At 39.9% G+C, this 25,998-nt stretch overlaps 2 protein-coding genes across 2 annotated transcripts; one reads left to right on the top strand and one right to left on the bottom strand.

Annotated features, from left to right (window-relative positions):
• The first annotated feature begins 1,923 nt into the window (after positions 1 to 1,923).
• Positions 1,924 to 9,544, top strand: RBP4 (retinol binding protein 4). The gene is given in 7 exon segments (XM_065639271.1): positions 1,924 to 1,983; positions 1,985 to 2,163; positions 2,337 to 2,472; positions 3,115 to 3,251; positions 3,411 to 3,517; positions 5,203 to 5,415; positions 9,222 to 9,544. Coding segments are annotated over 7 exon segments (846 nt in total). The 3' UTR covers positions 9,236 to 9,544.
• Positions 9,545 to 9,752: 208 nt separating this feature from the next.
• On the bottom strand, positions 9,753 to 16,115 carry FFAR4 (free fatty acid receptor 4). Its single transcript, XM_065639311.1, has 3 exons — positions 15,501 to 16,115; positions 14,605 to 14,733; positions 9,753 to 10,837 (listed from the first exon to the last, which is right to left on the bottom strand). The coding sequence occupies exons 1-3, from the start codon at positions 16,113 to 16,115 to the stop codon at positions 10,430 to 10,432; spliced, it is 1,152 nt and encodes a 383-aa protein (XP_065495383.1). The 3' UTR covers positions 9,753 to 10,429.
• Positions 16,116 to 25,998: the final 9,883 nt, after the last annotated feature.

Below are 25,998 nucleotides of genomic sequence, written 5' to 3'. Positions count from 1 at the left end.
TCATCAGGTTTTGTTTCATTTGGATGAGTAACTGTAGGACTCATTTGAAAACCTCTGCCATAGAATTTTCATGGAAAATTACATTATTGACAAAATTTTATAGGAATAGGTTTGATCCTGAAAGAACCTCTCTGAGAATATAAAGCAGTATACAGATTTTTGAAGAGAAGAAACTTAGGAGAAATAATAATGTTTTGCAAATTGGCAGAGAATAAATAAATAATTATTTTCTTTTATATTCAAGAAAGTAATAGATTTAAAAGTTATAAATTTAGCTATAATCCTTCTTCTTACTATCAGTCATGTGGGACACTGAACAAAGAAAATCCATGTTGATTTTGATCTTCTAAGTGTGATGAATTCATATATTAAGACTAGTGAGTATTTTGTAAAAGTTTTGTGAAAATGCATGTATATAACTGGCATCGCCATTGCCAGGGGCTGGAGCAAGGTTCTAAATCCACCAGAGGGATATATTTATTGCTGTTTCTCTTCAGTCTCTGTGGGAATTAGCAAACTTGAAAATCTCGGTTTAAAAATGGAAATGTTGGGTTATTGAAAGACTACTGTTTAAAATTTTAGGACAATTAATATGCCTCAACCTTTCTTGTTACCTGTGTTAAACATGTTGTTTACTCCAAATAGAAGCTTAGTGTTAAACATAGTGGAATTTTTAGTGTCTGATGTTATCCGGGGAAGGAAAGGCTTCAGAGCAGACTTGGAACATCCCTGAGGATTTGAAGTTTCAGAAAGTGAACAAACACGTACTCTCTATGCAAAAAAGCTCCAACAGAAAGTAGAAAAGAAAGAATGCCAGATAGATCAAAAAGACTGTGCCGCTGTTCACATTACATATGAAAAAGATTGCAAAGGGCAGCAAAAGCAAGAATTTAATATTTTTCTGAGTATATGAAAGGAATAGAAGGCTGAAGTAAATTTCTGGGAAAAGCCATGCCAAATAAATTGGTTTAGTTCTGTACCTCAGCTACTATTGGAGTATTTTTTTATACTACATTGGTATCTCCATATTTAAATTATATTTTTGCTTAGTTCTTTAAGTAATGAACACAGACCTTCCAACTAACAGGCTTCTGCCTTTGTTCTTTCAAAACTAAGGGGTGAAAAAAGTAGGTGAATTAGTTCTCTTGGTAACAATCATTCCTCTCCTGCTCTGGTTACCTGTCTAGAAAATAATTAACAGGTTTTCTCTAATGCTTCCTAAAGATGTTGAAACTATAGAACAAATATTGACGGAGAGGCAGCAAAACTTGCCTGGACAGGAGAAAACAATAATGGTTTATATAACTGAAAACAGTTTGCCAAAAACAGAATAGAAATTCTGTAAGCTCTGATTTAAAACTGATGTCAAAGGGGCCTGGTGTGGTGCATACATGCACTCAGGTATTTGCAGGCCACACGTATGTCCTGCCACCTTTGCAGTACCACACAAAGGTGATGCCTTCCTGAAGATTCACAGGGCCCTGGTTCCTGTCTCTGGGAGCTGATCATGGATCGTTTAGCAACTGAGCCAGCCTTTGGGAAGCAAGAGGAAACCAGTCATATGAGGATCTGAAGAGGTTCTGGCACAAACAGGCTTGCAGAAACATTAGCAGAAACTTGCAAGTATGATGTTTGCCACTGCTTATCAGGGGAAGAGGGGAAAGGAATTCGGGAAGGAGGTGGAGGAAATAAGTCTGCACCTTGTAACTTGGTTGAGCACATTGGGTAAGAAGAACTTTGTACTGTAGTGAGTAAAACCACAGAGGAGGTGCAGGCAGCTTACTCTCCCTCGTGCAAAGATGAAGTGCCGCTCTTTTCCTTTGTTCTCCCCACACATATGCACACCCCTTCCCCCAGATGTGAGCTCTGCCTTTGGGTTAGGAAAAGCAAAGAGAGGCATTTTCTCCTAGCGCCTGCTTGGCTATGGGTCAGGGTCAAAGACCACCTGAGCTCATGGGTGTTACGCAAGAGGCTGTTGTGAAGGGAGCCCCAGCCTTCAGCATGCATCAGCCTGCCTTCCTACGCCCCCTCCAATGCTGGCTTTGTACCTCAGGGGGTTGCGAAAGCCCCAGGACTACATAAAGCCCTCCCTGTCTGTTGGCCCTGCCGCTGCCATCAAATCAACACTTGGGCTCCAAGAGGCTACAGGGACGAGCACTGTCTGTAAGGGACCCTGCTGTGGTGGGCTGGGGACAACAGGGTGTCCTGCCTGCACATGCATCAGGGAAAGCTGCACGATGCCCTGGGGACCTGTCAGGGCAGCCTTCCTCCCTTCCCTGCTTGTGTGTCAGAGCCTGTTTCTGATGCTATTCTCTGTCTGTTTGCTGTTCCTGCAGGGACAGGATGGCCCACATGGAGAGACCTCTGTCCTACTTGCTGCTGCTGGCACTGGCCTTGCTGGGCAGCAGCACGGCCGAGCGGGACTGCCGAGTAAGCAGCTTCAAAGTCAAGGAGAACTTCGACAAGACCAGGGTAAATTTTCTTTCTTTCTTGGATCTGTGATTTCTTGCCTAACTCCTCTTCCCGGGCTACAGCTGCTGGCATTCAGTAGCATCGTGTTCATGTTTTCACTCAGTCAGAGAGTGCAATACTGAGAAACGGCAGAAGTGTGTGATACTGCCTACACCTCCACAGATGCTGGATATTGATACATCTGATAAAGGAATACTGCAGAAACTGAGGTTTAGTGGACTGGCCTCAAACTGTATGGTCTAAAGAGAAAGAGAGTGCAGTGACTTGTTCGTTTCTATGAAAAATTGATACTCTGGTGTTTTCAGACATCATGGCAAGGAAAAAAACATTTATACATAGCTCTAGCAATATCTGCTAGCCGTTATCATCTTTCACCAAGTTTTGTATTCTAAATACTAGAGAACTGCAGATAGGAAAAAAATACACCAAAAAACGTCAATTCTTTCAGAAACCCTGGCTGCGCTAGGGTATATTGGTGGGTTTCTGCTGTTGGAAAAGCTAGATTTGTTTCTTAGGTACAACTTTGAGACATGGTGTCAAAGATCTGCATGTCCTCCCCTCTGTCACCTCCCCTAGTTTGTAATGTCTGTAGTGTTTTCCATACTCCTAGGTCTAACTGCAGCCTTTCTCATGTCCTTGCAGTACAGTGGCATCTGGTATGCCATGGCAAAAAAAGATCCTGAGGGGCTGTTTCTTCAGGACAACGTGGTAGCTGAGTTTGCTGTAGATGAGAATGGACAAATGACTGCCACTGCAAAGGGCAGGGTCAGACTCTTCAAGTAAGTTGTTTGCAGTCTTCCTCTTATTCCATTTCACTAAGCTTCTGCTTCACTTACCGGTGCTCTAATCCTACCTGCTGTCCCTGTGCTAGTCACACAGTCACACTGAATCTGTGCTGCTAAGTTTAAATGTGATGTTTTCTTTCTCTCTGGCTGCAGTAATTGGGATGTCTGTGCTGACATGATTGGCTCTTTCACTGACACAGAGGATCCTGCCAAGTTCAAGATGAAGTACTGGGGTGTTGCCTCTTTTCTGCAGAAAGGAAGTGAGTATTTAGCTATAAAGATGTAGAACAACTTGGGAGCCTAGTTATGTTATATGTCCATGCAGGGGAAGGAAAAAGTAGTGTTGAATTTCTTAAGCACACTTAAAACATGTAATAACTATCATACTGGAAAACCTTAATGTGAACAAGGTAATCACGATTTTTTATATGGAACAGCTGGTTGGCTTTCTTTAAACAAGTGAAGACCAGGCCTTTATAAACCTTCATATTTCTTTTGTTCGTTACCCAGCAATATAATCAAAGGTCACTGTTTGGAAAGAAATTAAAGGCAGATGAAGTATATTAGGTCATGTTTTAGTTCAGAACTCAGTCACCAGATGCTTCTGTTCCCTCTGAAAAGCCTAACGTCAGACTTGGTTGAGGGAAGAGGATTTTGCAATTGTTATTTTGCTTAGTCTTGTGTCTGTAAATGTAGGGATTTATCTGTTTTAAGAAACAAATATGATCCAGTATACATATGTATTCATATTTTCCTATCATGTGTCACACCCTATGCAAAAATATTTTTTTGATCCAAGTAGAGATTCAGACACTTGTAGCTCAAGACATTTCCGTGGATTGTTTCCAGGAGAAGTAGGTGGAATTTGGAAGTGATTGGAGTTCTGTTCTCTCCAAAAACACAGTTACAAAGAATGCTTTGGATGTCAATTGCTCTTGAATTGTTGCCAAATCTCTTCATGGCATGCTGCTGAATGACGTTTTCATGGATACTTCAGATTGCTAGCTGACCCCAGACTTTATTTTTCTAAAAACTGTGGTCCCCACCTGCATAAGAGATAGGGAAGAGAACTTAGCGTTGCCTTCACCAGCTCGTAGTGCAAGAGAGGATCTTATGCTCCAGCAGAGCTTACACTTTTCACTGCAAACACCTAGGTTCACTTCTGTGAGCACAAAGTATCAGTGCAACCAAGTATTTATCAGATGACCTAGCTAAATAGTGAAGAATTATCTGAAATTGTAACCATGTTTTGAGGAGAGGGTTTGATAGAGCTTGTAGCAAATACACTTCTAACAGATGGACACTGCATGATAATCCTTTTCCTTAAAAACACAGTTTAAGCAACATCCCTGGTAGGAAAACAGTTGCCATATTGAGTAATCTGGAGCATGACTACGATGACCAACAGCACATCTAGCTTCTCTGTCGTTTGTTGTTTTTAGTTTTTGTTTTAATTTTCTTAAAACTATTTTCTGTCTGACTGTTCCCCTTTTTTGGTTAAAATAGGAAAACTTTATTTCTGTTTCGTGGTAGCTACTGTAATACACAGTTCTTTTTTGTGTCTGTTGCCACATATAATGATGTTCAGGTATGGATTTATAAGGCATTTATTAACATACTGCTCGTGTTCTGTGCCCATGTTAGAGAAGAAGTGGTACCAACCATTTCCTTTTCTCTCCATCACTGTCCATGACAAATATGCTTATTTTATTTTATTTTTTTAACAAACCAAAACAAACAAACAAACAAAAAACCAAACACAACTTCCCCCCCAATATGGAATTAAATACTGAACACAGTGATAAACTAAGAGCTAATCTGTTATCATTCATACCAATCTTTGTCATATTATTTTCTTTACAGAGTTATGGCAGCAATTTCTTTAGATGTACTATTTTTTCTTGTGTCTCTAACACCTTTTCTTCTTTGCTTTGGGTTTTTCCAGATGATGATCACTGGGTAGTAGACACAGATTATGATACGTATGCTCTTCATTACTCCTGCCGCCAACTAAATGAAGATGGCACCTGTGCTGATAGCTATTCCTTTGTGTTCTCCCGGGACCCCAAGGGATTGCCTCCAGAGGCACAGAAAATTGTCAGACAAAGACAGGTAGACCTCTGCTTGGAAAGAAAATACAGAGTTATCGTTCATAATGGTAAGAACATCTTTTTCTGAAGAATTTTATTTTAGGGTTTAATGGCTAAAGCACTGGGAGTCTCTTGCTCATTAAATAGCAAATGCATGAAGTTTTTTACTTAGTAGTTATCATATTATCTTTTGAAAACTGGAGCTTGTAGTTATTTCCAAAATTTACTTCCATTATCTGAAGGAGAGCTAAGGTGTATAGGTTATTATGTGGCATATCACATCAGCTGAAACAATAATTAGAGGAAGTCATAAAACAATTAAATCAATGTAGCATGAGTAAACATAGTAAGGATAAACTTCATAGTTACTGTAAAAAGAAGTTGTGTCTCTTTAATCGGAATTCTATGCCTTTCTTCATAAAAGGCTTTTAAAGAAAATCAGAAGTCTTGGAAAGGATCCCTTATAGCAGACCCTTTTTCACAGGTCCTCATGCCAACCACTTCACAAAGGGTTGTGGAAGAGGGACACATCCCTCATACTGGAAATATGACCCTATCTTGAGTCATATAGGCAGGATGAGCTTCCAGCACAGGGAAAGATACAGATTAGCTCTCTTATCCTCAAGTGTACGAGAAAAGGCCAAATGGTAATTTATGCTACTTTAATCAGTGATCTAGAGGAAAACATCATATACTTACCGATAAAGATCACACCCAGAGTGGAGAATAGTAAAAAATGAAGACGACAGATCAGGATATTTAGGACAAACAAAACAGTGGTGTACCTGTCGTTTCCCCACTTCTCGCATTCTGGAAGACATGATACCTACAGAAGATTTGACTGGTGAGTCAGCGGAATGTGAAATCCCAATGTAATGCTGTGGCCAAAAGAGTTAATGTGATTCTTGGATGCATAAACCAAGGATGCCAAAGATGAATTTACAGACTCATATGAGACTGTTGTGCTTGACACAGGTCTGTTTGCTATGTCATGTTTAATGTTAATCATAACTGGAAAGAGTACCAAGCATGACTTAGAGTTTTCAAAGAAGAGCAGAGAAAATGATTGAAAGTTTGTAAAATGTGTCCTCTAGTGAGTGCTTCAAAGACCTTGATCTTTTCTCATCAGAAAGAGGTTAAAAGCTGATCTGAGTAAAGTCTGTGCTTGCCCACACCAGCAATGGGAACTTGCAAACATAGGAATAACAAATTAAAGCGAATGGAACTTTAAACTGGACACATTCAGAGCAGAAATAAATAGCCATTTGTTTAACTCCAAAGGTTATTAACCTTTGGAACAGTTTACCAAGAGCTGTCGTATGCTCTTCATCACTGAAATCTGTAAATCAAGATTAAAGGCTTTTCTAAATGACAAGTTAGAATAAACTGGGATTGACTGAAGGAACTTTTGTGTATTATAAGGAAAGTCAGAACAGATGAGCACAGTCAGCTCTTGTGGCTCTGTTACCTGTGCAACTGATCTATAAACAGAGTGTAAAATATTGCCATGTTGTAAAGTAGATAGGCTGATAACAGGGTACCTGAAAGATCTGCAAAGGTGGGTGGTATTCAAAATACTGATTAGTGACCTGGGAAAAAGTGCCTGACAACACCGAAAATAAAAGTTTTGTCTCGAACGAGAATTCGGAGACAATATAAGAGGCAGGTGAGATTTAAGGCAGTCAAGACTAAGAGACATCATAAATGCAAATGAAATTCTCTTTTGTGGATGATGTGCATGATTGCATAAAGGGTAGGAGAGAAAAGAAACAATGTCATTATATAAATTGATTACACTTTTCCTGAATGCTGCATTCACTGCTCTTCAAATGACGTACAACAAGAATGTAAATTTCTGAAGATAAGAAAACAAAATAATGAGATGATTAGGGACATTTTTAAATTAAATTTAAGATAAAGTGTAGATATGCAGCTGTTGTGCTCTGACCTTGAGAGGTGTGTGTTACAGTGGTTCCTTGCATTTCTGTCAAACCCAGAGAAAGTACTATCTCACTGTAAAATCCAGATGTTGGTCGAGTTCAAGTACTGGTCTGATTCAGCATGGTGGAATCTGTGTTTCTATTATTTCTACACTATATGAGGCTTGCAAGGCAATAAATGTATTGTGAATCTTTGCAAGAAAGTATAAACCAAAAAGAAAAATTGAATATATTCATTTATTCATAATTTATGATATAACTTTTTCAAATATCTCAGAACTTTTATATAATAGGATGTCTGTTTTTCCACAGAATATAGAACGGATAGTGTAATTTAAAAATAAAAGCTCAGAATGTCTAGAATGTCTTTTGAAAGTTCAGCCTTAAACATTCTTTGACTTCCTAACCTTAATTTAAAAGTTGATCATGCTGCCACTAGTTTTTTATAGAAATATCAAATCTACTAAGTTGCACCGAATGCTGCATTCTTTGTCTGCTATTCTAATTTATATTCAAACGTTAGGTGTTGAGTGCAGTGTCTGATAAGACTGTGTGAGTTCTATACTCTTTGTGAATGAAAAACAGTAGCTCAGGTCCTTAATGCTGTCTTCTTTTTATTGAGGATTATGCCAGAGTTTATCTTTATGAGCCCAGCACCAAAATATAAATGAAACTTAAAGCCAGCAATTTGCGTTTTCCCCTTACTGTGATCAGGACCTGTAATTACTATAGTGTTAGATGATTCTGAATTCTCCCGTATCATTAAGGCAAAGTTCCTGCAAAGCAAGTACATTTGGGAATGAGGGAGGGACTGTAAGCTAAACTGGAAAAAAAAATATTGAAAGCTTTGTATCAGAATCTCTTACAAAATTCACTTAATTTCTTATGTGTGGATTGGAAGCCGTGCCACTTTCATTTTATTTCTGCTATTAAGAGCTACAGAATTAGTAGCAAAAAAAAGCCAACTTCAGTTGTCTATATTGACCCGCATTCTGTTGTTATCATGGTAAAATTCTGACTGGCGTTAATAGCTGCTGCAAGAACAGGCTTGCATCTGTTTCTAATTGTGCGTACTCTGCCTGTGTTTTGTTTGTTTGGTTTGGTTTTTACCCCAAAGATTTTTCTTTAGCTTTTTAAATTAATACTGTATTCAAATTAAGTTCCCCCCAAAGATTAATAGGTGTACAAAACTTATCTTGATGGGAAAAAAAAAAAAAAAATCTGTTGTTTGTATACTGGCTCTTTAAGGCAAAAAGAAACCTAGGAAATGATGAGTTTTTAGGTAGTAACTTACACTGCATTTCTGATGGTAGCTCCTTTCCAGATATGGATGGATCAGGCTATGATAAACTTAACATCTCAGAGTAATAGCTCAAATTGTTTTAAGTTATGCAATGGGAGTGTGGATATCACAGTGAGACTTCTTGTAAATACAATACAATGTCATGTTAGTAGAGTTGAAAGCTGAAGCTGCTGTTGGCATTTACCAGAAGGAAAAAGTGTGAATTAAAGAGTGGTATATTCCTTCAGCTAATTTACTTTTGCCACTAGAAGCTTCAGATGTCAGGAGATTCTTATTTGGTTGAAAGACATTCTTAAATTAGTAAAAAGCAAATAATTTGAAGCTCATTAAAGTAAATAAATAACTCCTTTATCACTGATCTATCCAGTACCTGGTTTGCCAAAGTATTAAAATGCTTAGGACAGATGTAACAGGTTGGACGAATTCCTATTTTGTTCTGAGTTGAAAATGTGGAATTATAAACTACAGAGCAATGTAATTGGCATTATCATTACAAGTAACAGATTGCTGGACTCACGAGCATTTTTAAGAAATTAGATATGTATGCATTTTAATTTTGGTGAAAGTTTGTATAATTATACTTTTGTCTAGTGGGGTTAAAAGACAATTTTTTTTTTCTTGTGTGTTTCAGGATTTTGCTCTTAAGAAGATCCAAACTATGGAAAGAAACCATGTAACAGCACCATGGATGTAATGTTAACACATTGATCGGGTGTTCTCTTGAAAACCTTTTAAATGGCTTCATTTAGATTTTGAGTATATTTATCTGAGCTGTGTAGCTCATCTTGTTAATAAACCAATGAAACATTTTAATAAATTTGGATTGCAGGGGATGCAAATTGTTTGTATGCACATCTGTACATATGTAGACATTGGTTTATTAGTAAACTGTTATCTTAATGCACTATTTTGAATTAGTAACAGATGGCAATAATTGATAATTTAACCTTTCTTTTGTGGTTTCAATTTCTGATTAAAAGAGTTTTAATTTTAAAAATGTATTTGCTTTCTAAAACTTTAAATTTCTTTTCAAATAAAATGTCATCTTTTTTCTAGGAAATACTGGAAATCATTCTAAATAGCATTTTATGGAGGAGGAAGGAATTTCAGTAACACATATCACTGATTAACTTTATTATATGACTACTGAAGACATTAAAAATATGCATCTTTTTTAAAGGACTATTTTACACACAACAAGTAAACATTTATTTATTTATTCTTTATTTATAATTAACAGGCATTATGTCCATATTTTTAATTAGAGATGGAACCAAATTGGTCATTTGGTTGGTGATAATACATCATCTTGTTTCCTACACGGAATATTCAGGCAGTCAGTTATCTAAGTGTATAATCAAGTACCCTTTTAAAATGAGATTTAAAAAAAGAGCAGATACTTTCTGAGGATGTACATTTTCATTACAAAGTTTAACTCTCTTAGTAGAAAACATTAAAAAAGGATCAGGTGCCTTCTTGATATAGATTCACTAGAACTTCATTAAGTTAATGACATTTATGCCAACTGAAAATGTACCCTCATAGAAATTAATTTGTCTGGTAAGTCCTTATTTCAGCTATTTTACATTCACCAAGTTCACTGCCATATTCTGTTTATTTCAGTGTAACTGGAGAATCCAATCCATTGGATAAAATTGTCTAAATCTTACTGTGGCAAAGCAGTGAAGTCAAGAGAATTTTACCTGCAGGAATTAAAAATACAGATTCAACTTTTTATTTTCCTTCTCTGGCATATAATACTATAACATAGTGACCTGTTAAACCTGGGAAAGCATACACAAAACATCCAAAGTGTGGCACAGCTCAAACTTTAAATAATTATCTGGTAATGAAAGACAAATTTGGTTGTTCGTGGTTACTTCTTCTTGCAGTGGTTTCTGTACCAGCCCCATGCCTTACAGGGCTCCCCATACAACAGAGAAGAATTTCCTGACATTTACGTCTGAAATAGGCAACATTATACAAAATTGGATTGACAGCAGAGTTGGCAAAAGTGAATAACACTATCCAGAAGAAAACTGATGGCAAAATACTTAAATCTTCTTTTTCATTCTGGACTAAAATTAAAAGAATAATTATGATAATTGGGCTCCACATGATGAAGAAAGAGATCATCAACACAAAGAGGGCTCGAAATAGTTTGTAGTCTTGCTGGGAGACACGAATCTGATGATTTTCTGAGTAGGCTAAACCAGCATTTAAACTCCTTCTTGATGCTTTTGTAATCTGCAGTAAAAGAGAAGAAAGTAACTTTCATTGAAGCCTAGAATTATAATACATTTTTACAAGGGCAAAAGTAAATCTTGGCACATGATTTTTCTGTTTTGAAAAGCGACTACAAAAAATGCACTGCAGAATTCCACTTTTACTTTTTGTCAGTGGTTCCATTTCAAACATTCTCACTTTACTAGTTCTTTTTTTTCCTCTCAGCTCATCTCTATCTTGGTCAAGCTGGTTTCTCTCCTCATGGCTCTCTACGAGCCATAAATACTTTTCAGCATAAACCACAGCCTTAATTACTCATGAAATCCCATTAACTTCACATTATGACCTCATTTGTTCTATCTAAATAAACCCATTGATTTTTTTCACAAATGCAGACTGGAACATACTTAACAATGCTGTTGATGCACAAGCAGGAACGCAATCCAATTCCCTTATTGCCATGCTGATATTATAAGGTAGGTATTAGAAGGAGCATGAATTTATTACAGTAACTAAATCAAGATATGTTTTAAATGTGAATGGGATTTTACATTGTTTTGTGTAAACTTCCAGTTTTTCAGTCAGTAATCAGAATTGCTTTATGTGGACTAACCTGAAATCTTATGGATCCTTTAGTCACTATGAAAATCTGCATCTTGTAGAAGTACTGTCTGATGTAATAAAGCAGACTATGGGTAGTTTGGGAATCTAGTATTCGTCGGTACGAATCATCTGTTATTAGGTTGAATACTGAATGCCAACGGCTTGAAGAAAACTCTAAATCTCATGTTCTACATCCCTGTCTCCACTGAACTTGGTATAGCATGGTAAGTCTGTTACACTCACATATCCGATGCAAATAAAATAAAATGGAAATATTTAGCAAACAAATATTTAGGCTAAATAATTGAGATGTCATTTTACACCCTGAATGGGTAAAGAATGGGTATTTTCAAAAGCCTGGATCAATTTGGTGTCTGAGTAGGAAAGTCAAAAGGCATAGGACTCTTCCTACTATTTTTATGTGTGACATTTCCCTTTAGCAGTAACTAAAGGAAGGATAATACTAATACTAGTGATACTTAAATAGCTTCCTGGTTCACGTAAGGATGAAACTGGTTATATATATATTGAGTAATCTGACGTTCTTTCTGCTGTTTTCTGAATTTGTCACATAGCCTAGAATAAATGCGCATTAAGAACCTAGACGTCTACCAAATATTTCAACAGAATGTAGGTGAATAAATCAAAATCTGTGATCCAAAAATGGCCTTCGCAGCAGCTGCTGAGCCTGAGAAGGGGGCAGTCTCGCTAGCTGCTTCCCTGATTTAAAAGGGGCAGAGAATTCTGATGTTTTGAACACGTAAAACTATTCCAGCCTGATGATCTTCTGCTGTATGCATTTGGAATCCAGAAACTAGGCTAACTCCTCCAAACAATCCAATCCAACAGTTGTTCTCAGAGAACACCTTCCCTGCCTTAGTAAGAATGAAGGTTTCATAAAATACAAAGGACTAATATCCACATCTAACATAGAAGTGGGAAAAAGTGGGAAAACCAAGTTCTGTGCCCTCCTCAGCCTCCACTGTTCAAAATGGCTACAGAATGTCCTCATCAGATACCTTTGTATCTCTCCCACCTAAGTGTCCTCCATCTTTCCTGCTGGAATTACACGGCCTAGAACTAAGAATGCAGGAATCACCAGAACTGCAGCAAATAAGGCACAACTGCATCCTAAGGAAATGCTCAACTGAAATGGGGTGGCAGTGACATGTTTTGGGTACCTTTTTGGTCTGCCTAGTACAGGGAATCTAGATACCTACAGTGGGCATCTGGACCACACTCTAAGAACCAGAAACTTAGAAGTCACATATATACAAGTATGTAACTTCCAGAACATGAACATTTTTACTAGTTCTAGCCTCTTATCTAAGCCTTGCTTGAGAAGGGGAACAGTGCAGAAACAAATTACTTAGTTACAAATCATGGCTTCCAATCTGTCATTTTTGCCAGGGTTCTGGCAAATGCAATAAATAAAAGTAAAAATAATACTCAGATTCAGATTAAATTGTAAAGTATACATTTGTAGAGCCTATTTGTTAACAAATTTGAGGTCTTATAGCTGTAGTGAATCATCATCATGATAGATGCTGTGTTATTTGAATACATGAATGCTTTGAACTGCTTCTGGTAACACTGAGCATTGTACTCTGTGTGTACAGGCACCATGGAGCGTTCTCACGAAGTGAGAGTGAATCTGCTCTTGGCAATGACTCAGGGATTAAGACATTCTCCAGCTCAGTCCTGGCTGCTTCCTGGAGGGATGTGTGAGAGAGAAGATTCAATTATAACAGGTGGGATCCTGCTATGGGCCTTGTTCCTTTTTCAGTTCAGGACAAATGGTAAAACATCTTAGCATGTGTGTTACCAAGTTGGAAAAGAAACATGAGCATGGCAGCATGGGGTTGTCTTGTAATCCAGTATTCCAAACACTTTTTGGGGGCTTCTAGCTCCCTACATGCCATTGTGTTTTCTACATTCACTTGTTGTAATCTGGATCCTGCTTTCTGACCAAGAACTGTGGCATTCCTTGGTCTGCAGTTTTTTGGAGTTCTTTCAAAGGCCTCAGACTCCCCACTGAGTTGCTGCATGTTCTTTGCCTACAGCAAACACAAGGTTGCAAAAGGCAAGTGCTTTATTTCACTAGAAGAGGCTTACCTAATGCACTTATCTGAAGGTTATAATGAGCTCATAGAGCATACAGAAACTAAGAGCTGATGATTTTGATTACAAGTTTAAGCCTGATCAACAGGTAAGTACATACAGAGCCAAAATGCTAGGTTCTAGGTTCAGGGAAACACCTACTTGCAGCTCTGGTGCAGGTACCCACAGCTCCTTGGTGCTCAGTATGTCATCAGTTAATTCCCTGCTCAATGACCTGTGTACTTTGAGGTTCCTTTCCGAACTCTATAATTTTCCTTATATTTAGTGTGAAAAGTTTAATTACCTAATACAGGAATCAAGAATCTCTTGGAGGCAGTTGCTAAAAACTAGGCATTGCAGCACTTAGTTTGAAGATTTCTAACTCTTTCTCACTCTGTTTTTGGAAGAGGAAGGGGTATGAAATTAGGTGTTTTAAAAGGAATTCACGTAACTAATACCATGCTTGCTAGAATATAGATAAAAACTCTGTGGTGCCTGGTGTCTTGGCCTACCTTTCAGCAGTTAAACACCCACTCAGAAAGACAGTGGAAGCTGAGTGCTTAATTTACAGTTTTTGTTTGCAAAGTTTGAAATTGTGGAGGAATAAGTGTATTCTAACAAGATCTCTGTACTAAAAATACATGCAGAAAAACAGTAGATCTAAAAGGGGATGGATTTTTTTATAGTTCTGCCTCTCTTTGCTTTCTTACAAATCCCTTGTGACTCTGGAGTTTAGACTCAAGGAAAGCAAAATCTAGTTTTTAGTTATTTCAAATGCTTGACTCTTTTAGCATGTAGGAGATTGACAGTCTTCAAATATGAACAGCACATAAATGGAGAAATGTATTCAATACTGTATATAAATGAAGGCAAACTTTGTGTTGGGCTTCTGTTAATGTGCTGTTCAAGTATGTTCTTACTTGAAACATATAGGCTGTTATGTATAGGTTGAAGTGCCACATTTTATATCACATACTATTTACTGAGCAAATGGTGTATTTGTATTCAGTGACGACCTGTTGATGCCTAATGAGTTACTGTCTACTTCCCTTTGCTCTATAACAAACTTTAAAGGAAAAACGTACCTGTAAGATTTTGGAATAACTGATGACAATCACTAATCCTGGTATTAGAAAGAAAACAATAGCAAAGGTCACATCCCAAACTATTTCTCCTGCAACGCTGGGCCAAACCAAGGTGCAAATGTGAACATTCTGTTTACAAAGAAAAAAGAAGAAAATTAACATTGTACAGTCATTCTTACTACAAAGTAGTCCTTATCTCCCCCTGTACCTACAGGGAAAATGGCTGCAGACTAAATCGAGTTTGTGAAAACTTTCTACTCAAAGAGAGCAGTTGATGTATTACTTCATGGCTTTAAAAGCCCATATAATTACAAAAGAGATGTGTTGTCCACAATCTAAATATTGCCATAAATTTCATATCAAATGCTAACAGCAACTTTGAAACTTACAGACCTGAGGCTTAACCATGTGTTTGAGTGTCACGTTGGGTGTACTTTTGTACACATTTCAAAATACGAGGCAGAAAAATCTGCGCGTGGCCATTTCGTCCAGGGGTTGCCGCGTGTGCGGGGCAGCTACTCCGCTCTCTCGGGACGCCGACCCCTCGGTAAGGGGAAAGAGCGCTGAAAAGGGGATTTCCGAGCTGCACCGGGGAACGCAAAAGAAATCCCAGCCGATCTAACGAGAGGGCCCGCCGGGAGAGCGGGACGGCGGCGCTGCCGACAGCGGCCGCGGGTCTCGGGGCCGCCCTGCGGGGGAGCTCCGGCCGCTGCTCCAGGCACACCCTCGGCACCTGCCCGCTCCGCAGAAGCCGTCTCCCTTCGGCGACACCCCCCGGCCCCGCGCCTGCCCCCCCACCTGCCTCCTGCGGCCCCCCGGGGCCCGCTCTGCCCCGGCGCCCCCGGCCGCACAGCGCCCCGCTCCTGCGGGCCCTCCCCGACGGCGCTCGCCCTCACCTCGCCGGCGACGGCGGGCAGCCGCACCACGGTGAAGAAGCAGCAGAGCGGGAGGGTGGCGAGGGCGGCGAAGCCCCAGATGAGGAGGAGCGCGGCGGCCAGCACCTTGCGGCGGCGGAACGCGACGTGGCGCAGCCGCGCGATGCTGACGACGCGCTCCAGGCTGACGGCCGAGAGGGAGAGGATGACGACGGTGCCGCTGAGGCTCACCACGTAGAAGAGCATGTGGCAGACGACGTCGCCCAGCACCCAGGAGTCCGTCCAGCGCACGACGGCGATGAAGGGGATGGCGGTGATGAAGAGCAGGTCGGCACAGAAGAGGTTGAGGACAAGGCAGTTGGCGGCGCTCAGTCGCTGCCGCTGCCGCACCAGCAGGCAGATGCCCCAGATGTTTCCCACCAAGGCCAGCAGGAAGATGGAGCCCAGGGCAGATGACTCAATGACCCGCAGGGCCGTCACGTTGCCTCCCCTGAAGTCCGAGAAGAAGGGAAAGTAGGTCCAGTTCCCCCCTGGTGCGCCCCCAGACCTCGGCATAAGGGTGGCCAGCAGGCATGAGCAGCCTGCCGCAGGCAGTGATGCCAGCCCTAGGGGAAGGGCTGTGCTCCCAACCACCATGGTGGCACATGGGCTGCCCTCCCAGCACGGAGCAGGGGGCTGGCTGCCATCCCCCTCCCTCCTCTTCCTCCTGCCTGTGCTGCTGAGGGCTCAGCTGTGCCAGACGGGTGGTTTATGGCCCTCACACTACAGTGGAACAAGGAAGTGGGAGGGTAAACACGGTGCAGCTCACACAAAGGCGAGGCTGCTGTGCGTGGGGGGCAGCAAGGGGCTGGAGGAGAGCGAGGCCGCCTGATGCCTTCCCTGGGAGGGCCTGGGTCTGTGCACTGGCACCTCCATGCTGAGGGTCCCAGGCCTGGCCTCCAGTGCCAGCCCTGGTCTGTTCTGCTCTACAGTCAAGCCCCTGGGGTGCCAGTGACATGGAGAGGCCACCCTGGCTGGGGGTGTGTGCGTGGCTTAAAACAGAGGGACGACTGTCAGGCCACTCCAGAGCTCTTCTTGGGAGGCCGGGATAACGAACTCTAAGGTAAAAAACGGAATTTACCCATCGCCTTGTGCATTGATGATGGTGTTTGGAACAAGCAGTCCTGTGCATGCTTGCATTAACCATGGTCTGGTGTGGAGGGGAAGTGTCACCATCTTGAGTTTTGGGATCTGTTTACTTAGCTGGTCCAGAGTCTTACTCACCTGAGTTGTGATTTCTTGCTGAAGAAGCTTGGTAAATTAGGACCTAGAAAATACCATCTTTTCTCTGGAGTTCAATTCCTGAAAGCAGTTGTTCAAATTGTAAATTAAAGTAGGCCTTTCTGCTTACGTTCTTCATTCCAGATGTTTTAGAAATGAACTGAGAGTTAAGCGTGTAAATTGTGACAGACAAACAGATAACATCTCGTAAAATAAGATAAAATGTTTTCATAAAGTACGTTAACGGTTCTGTAACTTTAGATGGCTCTGGATGAATTCGTTTGAGTCGATGTCAGGGTAGGTGCTTAAGGGTGCAGTTACAGGCTGGGCTGTATGGAGCTGCACCTTTTGATTAGACAAGAGTTATTCCAAACCAGTGTGCCAATGGTACGGGGTTACTGGGCGGTGCTTCCGTGGCACCCTGGATGTGACCCTGCTGTCAGCCACTTACACAATGGCATTAGTGGGGATTCCAGATTAGTGGGGATTCCAGAAACTCGGTCTTTCTAAGGGACAATCTCCTAATGAGGAATGACAAGAGTGTGATCTTTCCTGGACCACTTCCCACGTCTTTGCCAGTGCAGAATTTACATTGATTTCAATTAACACGTTTTTTCTTGTGCTATAAGTGGTTCTATCTATGCTGTCCCATCAAACAGAGAGTTTGCAGGGCAGCTTAAACAGGTGGATGAGATGCTCCTACTAATTCCTGCTGATTTCTTTGACTGTGTGAAATGTGGGCAGATTCGCTGTTAAGTGGGTGGCTGCTATGAACTGTTAACTCAAATGAAGACAATAAGAAATCTTGCAAAGATGTATTTTGGCAGCCAGCAATGCAAGTGACTGGCAAGTGTCTTGGAACACATATTTTATTGTACATCATTTGCTGGGAGAAAAAACTCTGTGCCCGTATTGCAAAAGTTTCAGCAAATTTAATAGAACTAATGACGATGATTATTCATATTTATTATCAAAGTTTGACATATTTAGCCACAATTTATGTTGGCTTTGCTATGGACTGATTCTCTGAAATGCTTAGTGAATCTTGAAATAGAGCAAATACCTTCCAGTTGCCACAGCCTCACAGGTCTGGGGCTTTATACAAGCTGACAAACTAGCCCCAAAGTTCTGGTCAGCTGGCAGTAGCGGTGATGCAGTCAGCTCTGAATAGAGGCTGGGATTTGGGAAAGAGCTATCATTAGAAGTCTGGTTATACATGTGTGAAAACTCGGAAAGCATTAACAGGGCCGAGGTGGGAGGGGAGCGGGGCAGCTGGAAATGGTAGCACAGATAAATGCGAATTGTGTTATGAATGAAATCTTTAGCCCCTTGACATTAGTGGAAATGAAATCAGAAAGTGGTCCTATCAGTAAACACATTTGAAACAGAATGCAGGAAGGAAAATAGGGAGAGAAACATCCAAAGCAGCATTATTGAAGAAATGAAGATGTATTCAGTCAGGGAGGAAAGGAATGCCATAGAGGAGCAGCAGGTTTGAAAATGACTTGATGTGTGGAAACATCTGGATAGATCTTCTTTAGAAAGGATCACCTTTAGCTGTGGTCCTTAGGTGTGAATGAGAACCTTACTTACTTGACATAAACCTGTTGTTTGCTCAGGAGAACCAAAGCAAAATGCTGGTTTTAGTATGATCTTAGTGAGTGAGCTTCACGCTGATCTGTGTACAAAATCCTGTGTCAGGTGACAGCAGAGGTGTGAAGAGACGTGCATGTTTCCGTGGAGTTTAATCAAATGAATGGGAGCTTCTTGCAGGAACAAAACCAGCCTGATTACTGTTGGGTCTAATGGATCCCTTATCTAAAAAAATTGTTTTCTTTTTCCTCCCATGAAGTACAAAAGCTGAATTTGTTGTTGGGTGGCTACAATCATAGCAATCATTACAGTGTGAAATCTGAGGAAGGAGGAATCATAACCTCGTTAGAGCTACCCTGGCATTGCTGGAATAGGTGGATGCTGTGTGCAGTATATGCTCCACGTGTGCCTCTGACAAGGAAGTGATTAACAGATGCTTAGAAACCTGTTCTGATTGCTTAATCTATATTATTTTTTCAACCTATATGTTCTTTTGTGCTCAGAAGTGGCGAAACATGGAGTCAACTCAGATTTCCTTGTTCTAGGTTAAATGAAAGTTGCAAGGACTTCTGTGGAACCGGTTAACTAGCATAGCAGGGAAAAATCTTGTTTCTTTTTTTGTGTCATTGTTTGTTTTGTTTGGTTTTTTTTTAATCCTGAATGAAAACCTGAGGTTTTGCCTTCTCTGTGGCAGATAAGGGCTGTGTTACCTGATACCATAAGTCGAGCTCTGTTTTTCAGATTGTTTCCGTGACAACCATGAACTGTCAAGACAAATGAGGATGGTTCAGTTTGGGCATAAAAAATATTCCCAGAGAGAGGGACCTCTTGGGCTAGGTGATTCTGGGAGATGGAGATTCTTGTTCCATTTGGATATCAGCTAGTAAAAGCTTTTGCCTCATCTATGCATCCTCTTGCATGTAAATTGGTGTTTGTGTCTTTGGGTCTATTTCCATGCACCTGTGTCACAATGAGTAAATAGTACTGACTTCTGTAACAGATGTATTACATATTTAATGTTTGCTAGGTGATTTAAATTTGTTGCATTAGAAAGGTGGTCTCTTTGTCTTCACAAAGAGGTTACAAGCTTGTAGGTGACTCAAGCTGTGTCTATATAAGGCTTTTAGCATAAGTTACAACCAAGGTTAGCTTTCCATTTTAACATTTGCCTTTATATACCATACTGCAGCTGTTCTGCTTCTAGATACTATTAATTCAGTGCTTAGAAGCTATGCCATTGTAAGGTTTGTTTCAAATACAAAACTGGTTTGATTTAATTTGCTTTTTAGGAAGTTTTCTGAGTACTCACCCATTGTATATCTCTGTATCAGTGAACTGAAGCATTTACACCCATGTCCAAGGGACAATTTTAAACTCGTAGTGCAAATACAAATGCAACTGTTTGTCTTCACATAGTAGCAAGCTCTCCCACTCCAGTGTCCACTGAAAATACCAGATGCTTCTATGGATCTGTGTGATTATGTCAAGAACTGCTCCCTGTTTCTTCTGGGGAGTGAGCAAGTCACTGTTTCTTCTAGAGGGGTCTCATTTTCCCATGGTCAGTATCCATCAGAAGCTTCCTTGGCTATGTGCCAGTGGTGCTGTAGTTTCAAGCTGTAGCAACGGCCTTACTGACCAATGCGTGAGTCAGAAGCAGAGCTGCTGGTAATACTCTCAGTAGGTGTGCTTTTAATAAGAGCCAAATCAGCTTTTTCTCATCAAGACCACCAAAAGTTTTGCCAGCAGCAATGCTGAACAATGTCCTCAAGACTTGCAGTAAAGGAGGGATTTCTCTCTGAACCAAGTGCGAATATAAGTACATAATCAACGTAACAGAGAATTCCCCTGAAAGGTTATGATGTCTGTTACGCTGCACGCTAACCAAGCTTCACCAGGGTGACTCAGCTCTAGCTAGGCTGTTTTAACTAAATGAGGTTGTTTCTTAACAGTTTTAGATATTAGATTACCCTTACATATCTAGCCCTTGGATTTAGGGAGTTTATCAGTGAATACAGAGTATCAGAATGGTTCATTTGGACATTATGGGATCTGCTAGAACACTCTCACTATAGAACTGAGACCCTGAGTGAGATTTATGTGGAGAATTATAGACTGATATTTAAATGCCACTGTCCCTTGGCTAACTCTCAGTTGTGCATAAAGTTACTTACATTCTTGCTGATGAGCTTTGATACACAGCCATCAAACAAAATACTATGGTGTGCCTCTGAAGGATTTACGAGCAAAACTTGTCGCCAACCTCTTTTTCTCATGAGATGTACTCAGACATTCCCTGAACACATTGGTCTGCTGGGTTGCACGCAGTGCAGAGATCATAGATGTCATAGTTTTCCTTCATACTCAAGGGCATAGTGATTAGAGAATGCTCTAGAGGTCTGAGGAGAATTGGCTTGCTTTCTTTCCCTTACATCCTATCTTAGAAGAGTAACTTGTTGGGAGCAACAGGAGTTATTCAGGTCAGAATCAGGATAAAGGCTTTACTTTTAAAAGTGGGGTATTTCTGAAATTAGATTTACAGAGGGTCGGTCTGCTGCAAAGATCTATTCGTATTGGAAGACAAGGCTTGTGCTTAGCTAGAATTAATCTAGGGCTGGAGAAAGAGAAAAATCATTCTTGTGACACCAATGAGGTGAAATACAGATAACGCTTTAAATTCTGCTGTAAACCCTTATGACTTTCCAAGTGTAATGCTAAAACATGTTATTCTATGCACTGTTCATGTTTTTCATTGTCAGTGGCTGTTTGGGGCCTGGTTGCATTGTAATTTAATATGAAATGATTAAAGAGATGTGACTTAGAACTTCTCATAAACCACGTCCAGAAAGCGTGGATGTCTAAATTAGGCTGTATAGCTTTCTGTCTAGCTGAATGAGATAATACTGACCAGATCACGCTTGTTACATTGATAAAACTTGTGCTTTTGCTGATGCAGTGTGCTCGTTCACCAGTTTTGAGTTTCTCAGGAAATGAAACCTGGTTGCACTTCTGTCAAGAAGCCAGCTGGATGTCACTATGATAAGGTCCCAGGTTTGTATCGTACAGGGTATTGTGAGGCACCTTATCTTCCTCTCTCTTTTTGAAACTATTAACTGAATATGAAATACTTGAGCTTTTGGTTGGTCAGAGAGGCAGCAAAATGAGTACGTGTCCCTTGACTGCTGGTGGAGAGCTCTCTTCCAGGTCTGAAAGGGAAGATTTCATTTCATGGCTATATGTCCTGTTTGAAGTCAGCTTTTTTTTTTGCAAGAGACTTGTTTGCCATAGGCAGCCAGTGATAGAAGAGAATTTACATCTTTGAATCCTCAACAGCACCTCCTTTCTGTGCGGCACCTTTCGGCCTTCCTTAAGGAGGAGTGTTTCTCGCCATCTGGCTTGGGTCACTCCCACTCAATACGCTGGCTTCTGAGTCCTGTTCCTGGGCACCCCGTGGAGGGGAGCCCAAACTCCCCAAATGCCAAAGAACCAAACAGCACGGCACTGCTTGTTAAAACAATGTGGGAACAAGGCATTTCCCAGCCCTAGAGAATTAAGTGACATCAAGTTGCACTTGTGTCATTTATCTTATTTTCCAGCGGGGCTGAGATGCACGAGTGCAAATACCGATTCTACGTGACTTTGTCTGCTCAGGCTAGAGATTTATACAGACATAGGAATGCCAGCAATTTTCCAGTTGAGAAACAAGGTGAAGTTAAACTGTTATATTGACTTCTGGTGAGGTAGCTACTAATTTTGCGTGGGATGGAATAACGTGAAGATTCGGTGCAGAACAAGTGTAATGTTACCTGCTTTTAAAAAAAATTTAAATCTTGTGGTGAGTTGTTTGCGGGTCTATACATGTCCTTAAAAGAGGGTTTCAAGGGACTATGGGAAATCATATGGCTGATGTCCCTGATCCCAGGCAGACTCACCTGTCAGGAATAGTTTAGATAGTTTGCTAAGTGTCCCCGTAAATCTCCAGTGGTAGAGGTTTTGCAGCCTCCATAAGCAATGGGTTTCACTGCTCATCTATTCCAACCACCAGAGAGATTTTCCTTATGTCAACATTTCGCCTGTTGCAATTTTGAGCTTGTTACTCTTCTCATGAGCACAGGAAGACTTTATTTCTTTCCTCTGTATGAGGTTTTGTCATTTTTCTTAGTGGTCTTTTCTAGACTGCACAACCCTGATTCTTTCATAAATTTGATCAGAACTCTGAAAGACATCTGCTACATTTACATTGGTCTAAATTGTTCTCGAGGTCCAATACTCAAAATTGGATACAGTATTCCAGCTAAAAGTCTCATCTGTATTGCCTAGAAGTGAAAGCTTACATGTAAAACATATGAAGAGTCAATTTATTCATCATGTTTTAAAACTGTTGCAAAATCAGGCAGGTGGGGTATTGCATCATGTTCAAGTTTCTGTTTACAGTAATCCCGAGAAACTTTCTGGAGGAGCTGATACACTGTCATACTATTTATTTTGGGGCTTTGTAGTTAATATAATACTTCATCCTATTTATTTCAGAACATTGGTGTTGATAAATTGAAAATTCTGCTGTCTTCTGAAGAGCTCTCGGTTCCTACCCTGGAATGTCTCAGATTTTATGTGCACTCTAGTAGCATCTGCATCACCTATGAAAACGTAAATAGTTTTGGAATCAGATTGACCACCATGGAATTGTCTAGTACATTACTCTTAGTTAATAATTTCATGTTTTAAAATGGGCTTAAGGGGAGGCTAGAAGAGAAATCCATTGAGGTATTAACACATGGGAACCACATCTGGCTCTTAAAGCTTGAGATTGTTAGAAGGTCCCACATGTGCATCCCTGATTCTTAGGCTATGCCCTAGGCATCCACCTTAGGCTGCTTGTCAGAGACACTATATGTGGGTCAGAACAAAGATCAATTTTTTGCTGCACTTATAGGATTAGGGCTGTAAATTATTGCTACTTAATTACGTAATGCAGCTTTTCAGCCAGTTATGCCACCCATTGTATAGACTAGAGGAAATAAGTGTATTTCCCTACATTGTTATGAAACTGGCGTTCGAAACAAAAGGTTTGGTCTGAAGTTATTTGGCTTCTCCTCCTCTTTGTTAGGCACCACAATTTTATTTCCTTCTCCGCCTTTTAAAATCCCACCTACACTGCAGAATTCTCCAACACAATCACTCGCTGTGCAGCAGGTGACTTCAGAGAGGTCCTGCCCTTCCCTGGGCTTGCTCTGGATGGCTGCCTTGAAAATAACCCAAACAGACCCCCATACTGACAATATGACCATATTTTTAAGTCTGGGAGCCTTTCAGCAGGATGGTCCCTTCCTGCAGGGGGTACCACTTGGCTACATAGTTCTGTCATTTTTTCCAAATTAGAGAAAAGAAAAGATTTAGAAATGCTGCAAGTAGTATTCTGAGTTGCATACTCCCACTGTATGTAATGTAGTGTGTATTACTACATAAACTGTATCTTTCTTGTATGATAGAGATAATTGCTTATCATTTTTAAGGTGAAACCATAGTGACAACTGTTGACTGCCAGATTAAAACTGAAATGCCTAGAGCTTCTCTACTGCTACTTTTTTATCACTTGTGAGCTCCCACCTCTCTCTGCTTTGTCACGGAACTATCACGAGAGCAATATTCCCCCTAGTTTTCTTGAAGACACTGCACCATTGACGCTAGTGTTCTTTGCCAGGTAAACAGTGACATCTCCTTGTCTTTAAATATTTGCCTGTTCGGGTTGATTCTTTTACAGCATAACCACACTATGCCTCTCTGCCACTTTTTATCTGCATAGTTAAACATAAGTGGTTTATTAAATAGTTTGCCTAAATGTCTATAGTACAGTAATCAGCACATGGCAAGTAACTGTGTGAAAGATGGTTATCAAAACCATAATGAAAGATGGTTATCGAAGCCGCACAAGCAAGTAAATTATTAGCATTTGATCCATTTGATATAAGAAAAATAACAGAGCCATCTTTCAATTTTTATTTCGCAAGAAGCTCTCCTTATGTAAAAAATGTCAGTTGTTATGCACAGTTTAGCTGTCTTTTCAACCACATTGTATCAAAACCGTTTAATTCACTTACAGTTTATGAAGAACACTGTGAAAGCCAGGATTTATAAATATGCTAGTATTGGTAAACCCTTGTATTAATCCAGAAGCTTCTCTTGACCAACATCTTCAAATGACGCAGACTTTACAGAATGTCTGCTAGGTTTTTTTTTTCAATTACTTGAAATGCACATTACTTAAAATTTCAGTAGGTTTTTTTCTGAGTTAACTGCTTTAAATACCAGCATTTTTTAAAAAAATTACTTCCTGCCTTACAAAGAATAAGCTTACAGCTGAATCTTAGCATTAAGATGAGCTCATTAGGCACAAACCTCTCTTTCCTACATATAGCTGTACGCAGAAGAGTAACAGACCTTTTTCTTGTTCATTTAGTTTTCGGAGGAAAAAATAATTTTCAGTCTTAGACTCCTCCTTAGCTTCTGAAGAGCGAAAAAAACAAAGGATATAGTCTGCAAGCTTTATGGAGGTGGAGTTTTATAGTTGGTTTTAGTTACATGCAAGTTATGACAATAACATTTGTGGTTCTGCCTTCAGAATAGGTCTTTTGTTGCACTAGAATGTTATTTTTGTATTTCTAAACATATATACCACAACATCAGTTTTGTAGTTATCAGTAACGTTTTTTTGTGCTCAGGTGTAATATTCAGCAAGCAGGACTAAAGGTATTGTTAAAGTTCAGAAGAGGTGCTGGAACGAACAAAACTTTTTAAAGGTTGTCACATTAAGAGTCTCCCTCTACAGTACCAGCTTCTAATAAGAAAGTGATTTATGCTAATTTAAGAAAAGCCTCAGAACTACTGAAAAGAAGACTGCTGACCTGTAGTAGGAAAACTTATTTCATCTATAATACATAAAAGATCAGAATTTCCTTTTGCAGAAACTATGCCGAGTATGCAACTGGGGATAAAATACTAGCTGATTAACGTGTTGTTAAAAGACAACTAACTTAAACTTCCAAAAGTAGTTTAATTAGAGATTAAAATTATTAGGCTGCAATGAAAGGCATAGTTATTATCCTGAATTTAAAAGATGTTTAAAAAGACATGAAGTTAAGGCAATTTCCCTCATAGCAAAACCTTGAGATTCTAAAGCACAATTTCTGCTTTACTTGTTAGTTCATCATTATCTTTGGTCAGAAAACCTGTTGCTACAACCAAGCAAATTGTCAAACACAAAAATTAGCCTGAGACCTTGTCAGTGAAACTGAAATGTGGATAGATAGTGGCTAGTACAATACATTTGGCAAATATATTTCAGATATGAAGACAATAGCTTTTAACATTTTTTTTTGGTCTCACAAACACTGGATTTAAATCAATAACAACATCACTTGGTATTATGAAAGTGATTGAAATCAACTTGGAAAACACCCTCATATTTAAGAACAACGTTTAACCATCAGAGATGAGGGTGAACATTATGAGACAAATGCATGCAGTTTTACAGCAAAGCGTGATGGAAAAGGCTGGTATTAGTTAGCTATCGGAATCGGTATACCAGAGAAAGATAGACCTTGGGTATTTCACTGTCCTCAGCAAATTATAAGCCTGTAAAGGAAGCAAATTTATCTTAACTAGTGTATCT

The sequence above is a fragment of the Caloenas nicobarica genome, chromosome 7, assembly GCF_036013445.1.
Source record: "Caloenas nicobarica isolate bCalNic1 chromosome 7, bCalNic1.hap1, whole genome shotgun sequence".
Classification (NCBI taxonomy): domain Eukaryota; kingdom Metazoa; phylum Chordata; class Aves; order Columbiformes; family Columbidae; genus Caloenas; species Caloenas nicobarica.
Note: the sequence above shows the minus strand (reverse complement) of the source record. Positions and strands in the feature narration are given on the sequence as shown.